This window comes from Quercus robur, chromosome 7, assembly GCF_932294415.1.
Source record: "Quercus robur chromosome 7, dhQueRobu3.1, whole genome shotgun sequence".
In the NCBI taxonomy this organism is placed as follows: domain Eukaryota; kingdom Viridiplantae; phylum Streptophyta; class Magnoliopsida; order Fagales; family Fagaceae; genus Quercus; species Quercus robur.
The window spans coordinates 11,632,215-11,644,958 of NC_065540.1; the positions used below are offsets into that span (position 1 = coordinate 11,632,215).

Below are 12,744 nucleotides of genomic sequence, written 5' to 3' on the forward strand. Positions count from 1 at the left end.
TTATTCAATTTTTGCTAAAAATTAGTTTGATTTGATGAGATAAATTTATTTTTAATTTCAAGTATATTTTTACTAATGAAACAGGTTTTGTTAAAAACAATTGCAATAATTGTGGGCAAATTAATAAAAAGTTGAGTTTTACGGGGTGGGACAGGGCTTCGCAAGGCCCCAAGGGGCGGAAATGGGGTAAGAAAATTTTTACTATCATGCGAGGCAGGGCAGAGCGGGAATGGGATAAGAAAAAACCATGTGAGACGGGGGCAAAGACTCCATCCTTCGGACCCGCCCCGCCCCATTGCCATCCTTATGTGCATGTAGTATGCAAAAATTGAGAATGACAATTTTGAGGCGTGGAATGGTAGGTATAGGGACAAGTACATGTACAAGCTCATGACTAAATTGACTTACTATACTAGAATGCTAAGGCGGTTCCACTATATAAGATATAATTTAAAATGACATTATTATTAATAAAATTATAAAAATATTTTGATATTTTTAATATATCTTCCTTTTTCTTCGTCTTTCTCCTTGTTTTTCTCCAAAGAGTACTTCCCCATGCCACCTAGAGATGTTTTTAATAAGATTTTTTTAAAGTATAATATAAAAAATTAAAGGAAAACTTCATTTTTTAAAATTAAAAATTTCACATATTTTCATCATCTCATCACTATTTCGAGATGGAGGAATTTTTTGTTGTTGGGTCCGAATGAAATAGGACAACTTTTTTTCCCTTTACATAAGGGTTACTATTCCCAATCCGCAATTTTAATATGATATATCTTATAAGTTATATCGTTAAATACTCAATTCATTGGAATTCAAGTAATAACCTATTGTTTCCTTCTCAAAAAAAAAAAAAAAAAAAAAGTAATAACCTATTGTTAATCATATCTTTTGTGATGTCTTATATCTATAATTTGAATGCCACCTCATTGGGTCCATCAGCCCATGTTGAAAGGGCAAATGTTTAGGCTAACTAGTTAACCCGGGCTTCTATTGCCCATTGAGCTTATTAGGGATGATTTGGGGGCATGTTGGGTAAAATGCTTGCCAAGAAATGTAGCAGTGGGCTCGGGCTTAGGGGTAAAACAGCCATGGGCCCTGGGCCCATGAGAGATAGATTTAGTATGGTGCTTTAGGTATTATTATTATTATTATTATTATCTAATCATGATTGACTATGTAATATTAATATTGTTCACTTGTACCTCAGTATAGCCTTGTCTGATTACGTTGTTCAATGTGACATATTACCCACTTCATGAAATTCAGATGAATGTTAGTATGTTACGTCTTTATTAATAAATATCAATATTATTTTAATAAAATTTGGGATACCAGCACCATTGGCCAATTCAACACCTACTTCTTCTAGCCTCTTGTTTGTAATATAATCGATCAGCTTATGACAAAACCTGAGTTTGGAATGAGTTTACTATAATCTTTTCTAAATTTTCTTTGAAACGAACAACATTGAATACACAAAAAGTCCACTGAAATATCAATTCACAATCATCATAGAGGACATTAGGAAAAGACAACTAGTTTCATTCTTTATTTATTTATAATTTTATACTACAAAAGAAAAGATAAAAATAAACTCATGAAAAGAAAGACAAAACAGAACAAAATACAATAAAACAATAAACATATAATCATCTGTATCATCAAAGACTCAAATCATCAGAAACCGACGCGGCACTTGGTAGTTTGAAATGTCCCAGCCACAGAATTTCCATTAGAACTCAAAGGAACCATCAAGTCGCACTTGATCTTAGGCTTAATCCGCCAAGTCTTAACCTTCCCCAACTTAAACCTAATCCTAAGATAGAGCCTAACTTTTATATAATAAACCCCTATACTTTTCTCAGAGTTGAACACCGAAAGCTCACTAGTCCCAAGCAAAACCAATTGTTGCCCTTTGAACACAGGACTGAGAATCGTCGTATTTTTGTGGCCTTGATAAAACGGTGTCAGAAACTCTGTACCAAACCTCTGGTCCTCGAAGAATACACTGGCTTCGATGTTATCATAGTATATGCCAATCTTGTTGTTGGGGTTTCTGATATTGATGTTGAGAGCGAGATTGTAGTTGAGCGTGTTAGTGTTGGTGGTGAAGTCGAACTGTGTAAGAGAAGCGTCAGTGACGTGAAAGTTGATTCTGTTGGGGCGAAAGATGAGCCAGAAGACGAGGACCGCAACACCTACAATGACAACAATTGTGCCAATAAGTTCGAGAAGGAAGCAAATAAGGCAGCCACAGCCACAGCCGCAGCCATCGCCGCGGCCAGGGCGGTGGTAGGTTCGGGCGGGTGGCGGGATTGAAGGGCCATAGTAGGCTCCGTTCAAGTGGGATTGTTTCTCTGCCATGGAAACAAAGAAAGAGAGGGCCACAGTGTTTTTGAAAGGGTGAGAGAGAATTGAAGTGTTTGATGAAAATTAAAGAAGTGGTAGTATATAAGTGTGTGTTTATATTTGGGGTGGGTAGAGAATTAAGTCAACTGAGAATAAAGAATTGTGATAGGGCGTAACCTAATGTTGAACGAAGAGCCGCAATTTTGACATGGAATATCTTACTGCTTCAAATACCCCACAAATTGGGTTCTGATAGGAATTTAACCTAATTACCTAATTCATGTGAGAAACATGTGAGAAACGAAAAATAGAAAGAAAAAAAAATCATGCAAAGAGAAAAAACAATCACAGACACAAAATTTACATGGTTGAACAATTTGTCTAAATTTACGAAGCTGTTACGTTTTTATTTTATTAATTACTGAGAAAATTTAAGGGCAATCGTGGGATTGTTTCTCTGCCATGGAAACAAAGAAAGAGAGGGCCACAGTGTTTTTGAAAGGGTGAGAGAGAATTGAAGTGTTTGATGAAAATTAAAGAAGTGGTAGTATATAAGTGTGTGTTTATATTTGGGGTGGGTAGAGAATTAAGTCAACTGAGAATAAAGAATTGTGATAGGGCGTAACCTAATGTTGAACGAAGAGCCGCAATTTTGACATGGAATATCTTACTGCTTCAAATACCCCACAAATTGGGTTCTGATAGGAATTTAACCTAATTACCTAATTCATGTGAGAAACATGTGAGAAACGAAAAATAGAAAGAAAAAAAAATCATGCAAAGAGAAAAAACAATCACAGACACAAAATTTACATGGTTGAACAATTTGTCTAAATTTACGAAGCTGTTACGTTTTTATTTTATTAATTACTGAGAAAATTTAAGGGCAATCGTGCAATACAGTTTTTAAATACAACATTAAACCCCAATTTGAAGCAAAATGACCAAAATACAAAGTCTTAGAAAATCTCTCAATTTCCAATTAAAACCATCATGCTTCCAAGTTAGATTAAGTCACAAACTGAATCAAGTACAAACTAGGCTTTACATAGTCCAACAAATTCAGGTAATAGTTTAAATAGTAATGATATCCTTTGTATTGTTTTATGCATGTGGCTCAAATCTCACATATAGTTCCCCACTTACCTAACTATATATATACTATAAAAAAAAGAAAAAAACACTTGACTCATTAGGTCCATCAACCCATATCGAAAGCGCAAATGTTTAGGCTACTTGGGTAACCCGGGCTTCTATTGCCAATGGACTTCTTAGGGATGATTTGGGGGCTGCAGGTTGGCCTAACATTTACCAAGGAATGTAGGAGTGGGCTCCAGCATAGGGGTTAAACTACCATGGGCCTTGAGAGATGGATTTCTTATTGTGCTCCAACTATATTTTACCCCCTCTAATCATGCAGATATGAAATATGTTGTTCACTTGTTCGTACCTTTTTTTTTTGTTCACTTGTTCGTAATTCAATATCGACTTCTTGTCGGATTAATTTTTTTAATGTGACAAATTACCTACTCCATGATATTCAGCTGAATGTTACGTCTTTATTAATAATTATTTTTATAAAAATTGGGATTTATTGTTATGGGTATAACATTTCAAGTTTTAGATATCAGCACCATATACTGCCCAATTCCACACCATTTTTTTCCTTGTTTTTTGGTTATAATATAATCACTGTATTTCGAGTTTAGAATCAGATCACTTACAGTATACTCTTAGTAACGAAATACAATGAGTAGACAAAAAGACTATTAAAAAATCAATGCACAATCATGATCATCGAGAAAACAGGAAAAAAAAAAAAAACCATCAATTTCATTCATTTCGTTATGTATTTATAATTTTATACAAAAGAAAATAAAAAAAATCATGAAAAGAAAAACCATGTAAAATGAAACAATAATCATATATATATATATATATATATATATAATCATCTGTATACCTCATCCACTAGGAAAATAACCTAGACCCTCATCGATATATGATAGTAAAACATAATCAAAGACTCAATCAAACATGAATAAGATTCAAATGATCAGAAACTGGTGTGGCACTTTGTAGCCTCAAACGTCCCAGCCCCAGATTCTCCATTAGAAATCAAAGGAACCTTCAAGTCGCACTTGATCTCAGGCTTAATCCGCCATGTCTTTAAATAATTACCCAACTTAAACCTAATCCTGAGATTGAGCTTAACGTTAATATCATAAACCCCAGCACTTTTCTCTGAATTAAACACCGAACTGTCACTAGCCCCAAGCGAAACCAATTGTTGCCCTTCGAACACAGGACCAAGAACCGTCGTGTTCTTGTGGCCTTGGTAAAACGGTGTCAGAGACACTGAACCAAACCACCGGTCCCCAAAGAATGCACTGGCTTCGATACTATCGTAGTATATGCCAATCATTTTGTTGGGGTTTCTGATAGTGATGTTGAGAGCGAGATTGTAGTTGAGTGTGGTGGTGAAGTTGAACAGTGTAAGTGAGGCGTCAGTGACATGGATCTTAACCTTGCTGGGGTGGAAGATGAGGAACGCAAGGGCTATAGTGACAACAACTAAGCCAATGAGTTGTAAAAAGAAGCTAATAAGGCAGCAACAGCTGCCACAGTCGTCGCACCAGTCGTCACTGCGATGGCGGCGGTAGGATGGGGTTGGTGGTGGGATTGAAGGGCCGTAGTAGGCTTCATCCAAGTGGAATTGTTTCTCTTCCATGGCAACGAAGAAAGAGAGGGACGCAGAGAGTATGTCAAAGTGTGAGAGAGAATTGGAGTGAGAGAGTATAACTTATAAGTGTGTGTTTATATGGAGTTAGTGATATTATTGGTGTAATAGTTACATGCAACATTCTTTTTTACATAAAGGCGATGATGTTGCAAATAATTACACAAAATAATGAAGTTATGTGATTGTGAGAAAACGTGTTCTAAACTTCTAATGTGGAAACAAGTACGGAAGAGCTGCGTTAGAGTGTTGTGTGTGTTAAAGACTTCCTACTTAAGTTATGTGATGGATCATGGAGGTGTTTCGTGGAAACTTCCCTAGCCTCACTAGAATTTTGACAAAACATATGCATGGAGATGAAATATTTAAAGTTGTTGTGATTTATTTTTATTAAAACAGTGAATTATAATTGGTTTAAATTGACATGTTACAAAAACCAACAAAAACAGATGTGTAAAATTTGAGTTTACGAAAGTCTATTTGGCATATGTAATAATATAACTATATATAGCACATTGACATGTAATAATAATAATAATAATAACAACTAGTGGTCTTATTTTTATTTTGTAGCAAAAAAAAAAAAAAATCTGTGCTTTTATTTAATATATATAATTTTTATTTTGAAAATCTAATTTATAAATAAATAAAGGAATTTGAAAATCAACCGGAGAGTAACTATATGTTTTAGGGATTGTTTTAGTGGGATTTACAGTTGAATTTTTATCAAATTGTTTTTTAGTTTTGTTTCTACTTAAACATAGAGTGTAGGGGCATTTTTGAACAAAAAAAAATGAGAATCCCAAATTAGGGAAGCCCTTTAAATATTAATATAGATAATAATTCATTAAAGGATATATATAGTAAATATAATAAGATAATTATTTTTGATAATCATATAATAACAAGATAATTATAAAAAACGTAAAATTACCCAAGCACATGATGTTATAAAATTACGGTAGCTCATCTTATTATACAAGTGCACAATATATGCAGCATTATTCCAATAGTATATATTTCAAATGTAGCATGATGTCGTCAAAAATTAGGAAGGAGTCAAAGCTCTCAAAAGTAAAGACATTAACGATACCAAGATGTGATATATATGTCAATAGTGGTGCTTCAATAAATGTATTGTGCTCACAATGATACCTCCATCAAAACCCCGGTGATATATGTTGTATTACTTATTATTGTTACATGGTATGGATTGTGGGTTCGATGAGTCCAAATCAGAAGCCCCATTTTTTCATTCAGCAAAAAGAAAGAGATGCAATATGTCAATAGTATAATTACAAACATACATATGACAAATGTTTGAAGTAAGTACCCTGGACTTATTGTGATTAATTATGATGTTCTCTCTCTCTTCATTTTTTTTAGATAAGTAGATAATAGCTCTCTCTCTCATTTAATTTTTTTTAGATAAGTAAATAATAAGAAAGTGATTAGTGGAGTTTAAACCATAGATATGAGACACCATACAGAATGTCATTACCTAATTTAGAAGTTCAACACCGGACTTTTTTTTATCTTCTCCCTAAATTGGGGTCTTATCCCATTTTAGGAAGCCCAATGTGATTGCTCTGACACCAAAAAAAAAAAAAAAAAAAAAAAAAAAACCCAAACTGTTTCCTTTTATTTTTTTTGCTAATCAGTAAATTTGTAACATGTTTCACTTTTCACATCTATCAACACCAATTTTTTAGCCCAATGTGAGCCACTTTTTGCAGCCTTCACTAAATTTCAATCATCCCTCCATTAACCATTACTTGGCCCAAACGTGCTTTTATGTGGTTAAGATTTATGTGGCCCAAACGTGCTTTCACAATGTACAACAAGGAAGTCCAAATATGATTTTCACTTAAAAAAAGAAAGAAAGAAGGAAAGAACAAGGAAGTCCAAATATGATATCCCAATAAAATCCATGATATATATGACCATAAAGTCTGAAAGCATATATAATATGATAATCACCAGATCGATCTATATCACACAAACCCGAGTCCTTATTTTACACCAAATAACAAAATAATGAAGAAATCATAATTAAAAAAAAAAAAAACATATGATAAGAATATATTACAATCCTGAATCAGACATCACGATCATTTCGGGCAATTAGATAATATATGTGGCACCTGGTAGTCTCAAACCGAGCTGTTGATGAATTTCCCTTAGAACTCAATGGAACTTCCAATTCGCACTTAACTTTTGGCTTGTATTTCCCAGTTATGAAATCTCCGATCCTGATCCTAATACGAAGATAGAACCTCAAATCGACACTATAAACCCCAGCACTCTTCTCCTCATTGAAGTCCGAAATCTCATGAGCATCAAGCTCAATCAATTGCTGACCTGCAAAAGTTGCATTCAAAAAATGCGTACTCTTGCGGTCTACTTTAAAACCCAACTCCGTCAAACTCTCTGTATCGAACCTCTGGCCCTCGTAGAGTGCATTGGCCTTGATTTTGTCGAAGTAGATAGTCACCTTCTTGTTGGGGTTTCTGAGAGAGATGTTGAGATCAAGTTTGTATTGGAGAATGTTGTTGTTGGTTGTGAAATTGAACTTGGTGAGTTTGGCATCCGTTACATGGAGCTTGAAGGTTCTGGGGTGAAGGATGAACCAAGCAATGATGTAGGCAAGGAAAATGATGAGAATCACGGAGACTGGTTTTAAAAAGGCGCTTGAAAAGGCGGTAACAACAGCTGCGGCTACGGCCACGGCGTTGGTAGGATTGGTCTTGTGGGGGTATTGATGGACCGTAATAGGCACCGTTCAGCTGGGATTGTTTCTCTGCCATAGTTGATCAAAAAAATTAAGCGCAGGAAATTCAATAAGAGCGTGTTTGATTAGAAAAGAAATAGAATGGATGAGGGAAAATAGGAGCGAAAATAGCTTTTCGGATAATTTGATAAGAAGGGAAAATAGAAAGGATTTTGGTGTGACTAAGGGTCCGTTTGGATTGAGCTTATTTTTGCTGAAACTGAAAACTGAAACTGAAAACACTGTAGCAAAATAATTTTTAAATGTGTGAATAGTATTGTGGGACCCATTTTTAATAAAAAAGTTGCTGAAAAGTGGAATGTGTGGGTCTGTGAACAGTACATCCGTGCACTGTTCACAGTTGACTTGGTCATATTATGCGGCTGCAAAAAAAAAAAAAATCAGAAAACGCAGACGCTGGATTCATTCGAATCCAAACGGGCACTAAGATATTTTCTCCCCAAACCAAAAATTGATCTCTTCAAAACATAGAGAAAAAAAGGGTGGAAAACTCTTTATCAATTGGTTTAACAAAATTAACCCCTTATCTTATACAAGCTTCTTTTTACTCGTTTTCTCCACCAAAAAAAAGAAAACTCTTTTTACTCTCATCCATTCGTATCTTTTTCTTTCATTTGTTTTTGTCTTTAGCTTTTATCTCTATGCAGTAAAGAGCATTAATATTAGTGGAGCCAAATAGGTAAAATGTTAAATTTAGCAACTATATATAACAAAAGTGGAACAAAAGGCTAATGTATCAATGGAGCAAAAACCATATTTTTTTCAAGATGGCTGTGCACTATAGCTAGGATGGTAAAAAAAAACAATATTTTATTAAAAGATATATTATTTTATTATGTTGGTGATGGTGGTTGTTGTTTATTGTAGTAGATATATTATTTTATTGTGTTGTTTATATTATTTTATTATGTTGATAAATACTAAAATAAAACCACTTATGTTGAGTGTTTTGTAAAGTGAGATAGTAAAATAAATAAAGTAACTTTTTATGGTGCCAAATTGCTAAATTTTTTGCACCACCAATGTTGATGCTATGCCTTTTTTTTCCTTCTTATTTTCTAAATGGGCGTGTGTATGGTATTATGGCTGTTTGCTCTTTTTCTTTTTTCTCCTTTTTTTATTTTTTATTTTTTTATTTACTGGGCATGGTTCAGTTTTTATTTTTATTTTTATTTTTTTTGTTTCTTTGCTTTTTGTTTTTTAATTGGGCATGATTTTTGTTTTAATAAACTTGGTGGGGTTATTTTATTTGGTTGATAGTTTTTTTTTTTAATTGAGGGGTTATTTTATTTGGTTGATAGTTTTTTTTTTTTTAATTGAGCACAATTTTTTTTAATAAAGGTATATGAGTCAATTTATACCAACTTTATTTTTCATCCTTTCACTTTCTTCTTAAGCAAAGAATTAGGTTATGTTTGGTAACAGTTTTTATTTTCTATTTTCAAAAACTTGTTTTTGGGAATATAAAGAAAAAAACAATTTTCTTGTATTTTTGCAATCAAAAACATGTTTGGTTAGTTGAAATTAAACAGATAGTTTTTTGAAGAAAAAAAAATAGAAAATACTAAAATATGTTGTTACTAGGATTTAAACTCTAATACTAACTCATTAAATGAGACATATTCATTAAATTAAATGCATGTTTTCATTAACTTTTGAAAATTAGAAACTGAAAACAGCCTTTTACATGTTTTCAGTTTCCTTCACAAATTGACTTTTGAGCATATTTTTTGTTTTTTGTCCATTTTGGATTGCGAAATAAGTTTTTCAGTCTCAAAAATAGAAAATTATTTTTGGAAACAGAAAATAAGGGGAAAAACAGTTACCAAACATACACTTAAATTTTTATATCTCCACTTTTTCATTTTTCCAACTAAACACATATGAGAGAAAACTAAACATCTTCTATTTTCCTACTTTTTTTTATCACTTCTCCATTTTCTATTCTTCAACTTTTCCAATCCAACCAAACAAACACCAAGAGAAAGTTTGGTTTTTGTGAGAAACCAATATTGTTAATAGAAGATAATGGAAGCATACACTTGATTTTGATTTAGTTGTATAAAAGTTTTTAACAACATATGTTATTGGTTCCTGAAAAATTGAAGTCTAGACGAAATATATCAAGTTGTCATTGGTTCTAAGCCATTTCTGGTGATAAATCAACAATTCGAAGTGCTTTTCTTGCGTATTCTTAATAAACCAGTGTTTATATATAGATGTAGGAAGGTTTGTTTGTAAGTAAGAAGCCCCTTTGATATCTCTTCATCTGCAAAGAATTCTTGATATGAAAACACAAAGACAAAGGGCAGATCTTTGAATAGGAAAAAAAGTGGATCCGTAGGGTCCCAAAAGAATTTCTTTATTACAAAAAAGCCTTGTTCTTTGGAAGATTTATCTCTTGTCTGGCACTACACTGTTCCACTTTGCAAGAACTCCGAATCATTCTCTTGATGCTTTTTTATTTTTATTTTTTTAAGATGGTCTTTTAAAAGGGGTTTGAGGAGGATTTGGAAGGATATTTTATCTCTCCAATACAAACCCCTCAAGTTGTTGATTTATTTGCATTAAAACAGTGAATTATAATTGGTTTAAATTGACATGTTACAATAATCAACCAAAAAAGAAAAAAGTGTAAAATTTGAGTTTACAAAAGTTTATTTGGCCTATGTAATAATATAACTATAGCACACTGACATGTAATAATAACAATAATCTATCAATATATATATATATATATAAAGGAATATAAAAGATAATTATTTTTATAATCATATAATAATAAGATAATTATAATAAACCTAAAATCACCATATCACATGATGTAAGTAAAATTACCGTAGCTCATCTTATTATATAAAGAATAATGCTAGAGATACAAACTATTTTACAAAAAAATTTACAAATTATTGATATGGTGAGTGATTATTGGTAAATGAAAAGGTGATATTAATGATGGGTTTATATGAAAACCAATAAGAGGTTGGCCACATCAATATTTTGTAAAAATATTGTAAAATAGTTTGTGGCTGTAGCATTACTCTTATACAAATGCACAATATATGCAATATTCTTTTTTTTTTTTTTTTTTTTTTGGAGAAACCAGACCTCAAGCCTGGGACTTTATTGAAGGAACAAAACAGAACTTAATGGACATCAAAGTCTACCAAAACAGCAGTATCTAAAGGCAAGGCTTAATGAAGTCCCCTGGGATACTGCAAAAATAATTGTGGCCGAATCACCTTCAAATATTATGCAATGAAAATCAAGTTCAGCAGCAAATTGGATCGCTCTGAGATAGGCGAGAGCTTCCATATTAGCAACTGATGAAGATAGCCGAGTAGGCGTGGACAAAGCACCAAGGGTAGCGCCTCACTAGTCATGCACAATGACATTGATTCCAGCTGAATTCGTGTGTTTGAAGAGGGTAGCGTCGAAGTTCACTTTAACAAAGCCTGGTTTTGGAGGGTGCCATTGATGCCGAGCAGAAGGTCGAAGGAGAGGAATTTCTAGAATCTGACTAGCAATGAAGTCTTGGAGCAATGCACCTGCAACAAAGCTGATATTTGATATGGGGTGAGTTGGGTGACCAAAATGGAGTGCATTTCGTCTGTTCCATAAGCACCGAGTAATTGTTGCGAACATCTCCATTCTAAGCTCTTCACGGACCTGCATAAACTTGTTAAGTAAATCACAAAAATTTAGGGGAAGGGGAGATATCATGGTCTGGAACCATTGGAAAGGTAGCCACACAAGGGCTACGTGGTTGCGAAAGCATAGCAGTGGAGGGCATCTTACGGAGTAACTTTACACATCTCACACAAATCTGAATTTGTAATTTGTCGTCGCTTCAGGTTACACTTGGTGGGCAGAGCGTTATTACAAACTCTCCAAACAAAGTGTTTTATCTTGCTGGGCACCTACATCTTCCAAATTCCTTTCCAAAAGCTTCTCTGATTGGCCTGATTGGATGAACTTGCGCAGTTTGTTGAAGCCGAGGCAGCCAACAGCTTGTAGGCACTACTAGTGCTAAACTCCCCGGATGGAGTGCACAACCAAGACACACGGTCAGGGGGTTTTTTGTGGCTAAGTGGAATACCCAATACCAAAGAAGCTTCATGAGGTAGAAAAGCACATTTTACCTCCTCAGATGTCCATAAACCTAAGTTTGGATTGATAAGAGAGCTCACCTTAGCTTCTGCCATAACTGAAGGGAGGGGGGAAATGATTACTCTACTTGGTTTCACTGGCAACCACTTGTCTTCCTTGATTTGAACTGATTGACCATTCCCCATGCGCCAAACCGTACCCTTTCTAATAACATCCCAAGCACCAAGGATGCTCTTCCATGCATAGGAACTGGAGTTGGATTCCTTGGCATCAAGAATAGAGCAATTTGGGAAGAATCAGGCTTTAAAGACTCTAAAGCAAAGGGACTCCGGTTATGCAACATCCACCATACTTGTTTAGAGCTTTATTAAACTTCTTAATTTCTTTGAAGCCCATTCCACCCACTTCTTTTGCTTCACACAACCTCTCCCAACTAACCCAATGCACCTTCCTTGAGTCATCATTGTAACCCCACCAAAATTTCCTAATGAGGACTTCTAGTTCTTTGATCAGCCCTTTGGGGAGCTTAAAACAACTCATAGTATATGTTGGGATGACTTGAATAACAACTTTAATAAGGACTTCCCTACCTGGTATGGATAGTAACTTTTCTTTCCACCTCTGTAATTTCTTCCACACCCTTTCCTTAAGGTAAATAAAGCTCCTTTTTTTCTCCCTCCCCACTAGTGCTGGCAAACCTAAGTATTTTTCATATTGTCTGCTCGCTGGAACTCCCAATAATTGT

At 34.1% G+C, this 12,744-nt stretch overlaps 3 protein-coding genes across 3 annotated transcripts; all 3 read right to left on the reverse strand.

Annotated features, from left to right (window-relative positions):
* Nucleotides 1-1,530: 1,530 nt before the first annotated feature.
* Nucleotides 1,531-2,451, reverse strand: LOC126692249 (NDR1/HIN1-like protein 10). The gene has a single exon (XM_050387781.1). The coding sequence runs from the start codon at nucleotides 2,371-2,373 to the stop codon at nucleotides 1,687-1,689; it is 687 nt and encodes a 228-aa protein (XP_050243738.1). The 5' UTR covers nucleotides 2,374-2,451; the 3' UTR covers nucleotides 1,531-1,686.
* Nucleotides 2,452-4,173: 1,722 nt separating this feature from the next.
* LOC126692250 (NDR1/HIN1-like protein 10) lies at nucleotides 4,174-5,224 on the reverse strand. Its single transcript, XM_050387782.1, has one exon. The coding sequence runs from the start codon at nucleotides 5,087-5,089 to the stop codon at nucleotides 4,415-4,417; it is 675 nt and encodes a 224-aa protein (XP_050243739.1). The 5' UTR covers nucleotides 5,090-5,224; the 3' UTR covers nucleotides 4,174-4,414.
* Nucleotides 5,225-7,196: 1,972 nt separating this feature from the next.
* LOC126691009 (NDR1/HIN1-like protein 10) lies at nucleotides 7,197-11,204 on the reverse strand. Its single transcript, XM_050386094.1, has 2 exons — nucleotides 11,132-11,204; nucleotides 7,197-7,771 (listed from the first exon to the last, which is right to left on the reverse strand). Exons 1-2 carry the CDS (start codon nucleotides 11,202-11,204, stop codon nucleotides 7,197-7,199), a joined length of 648 nt encoding a protein of 215 aa, XP_050242051.1.
* Nucleotides 11,205-12,744: the final 1,540 nt, after the last annotated feature.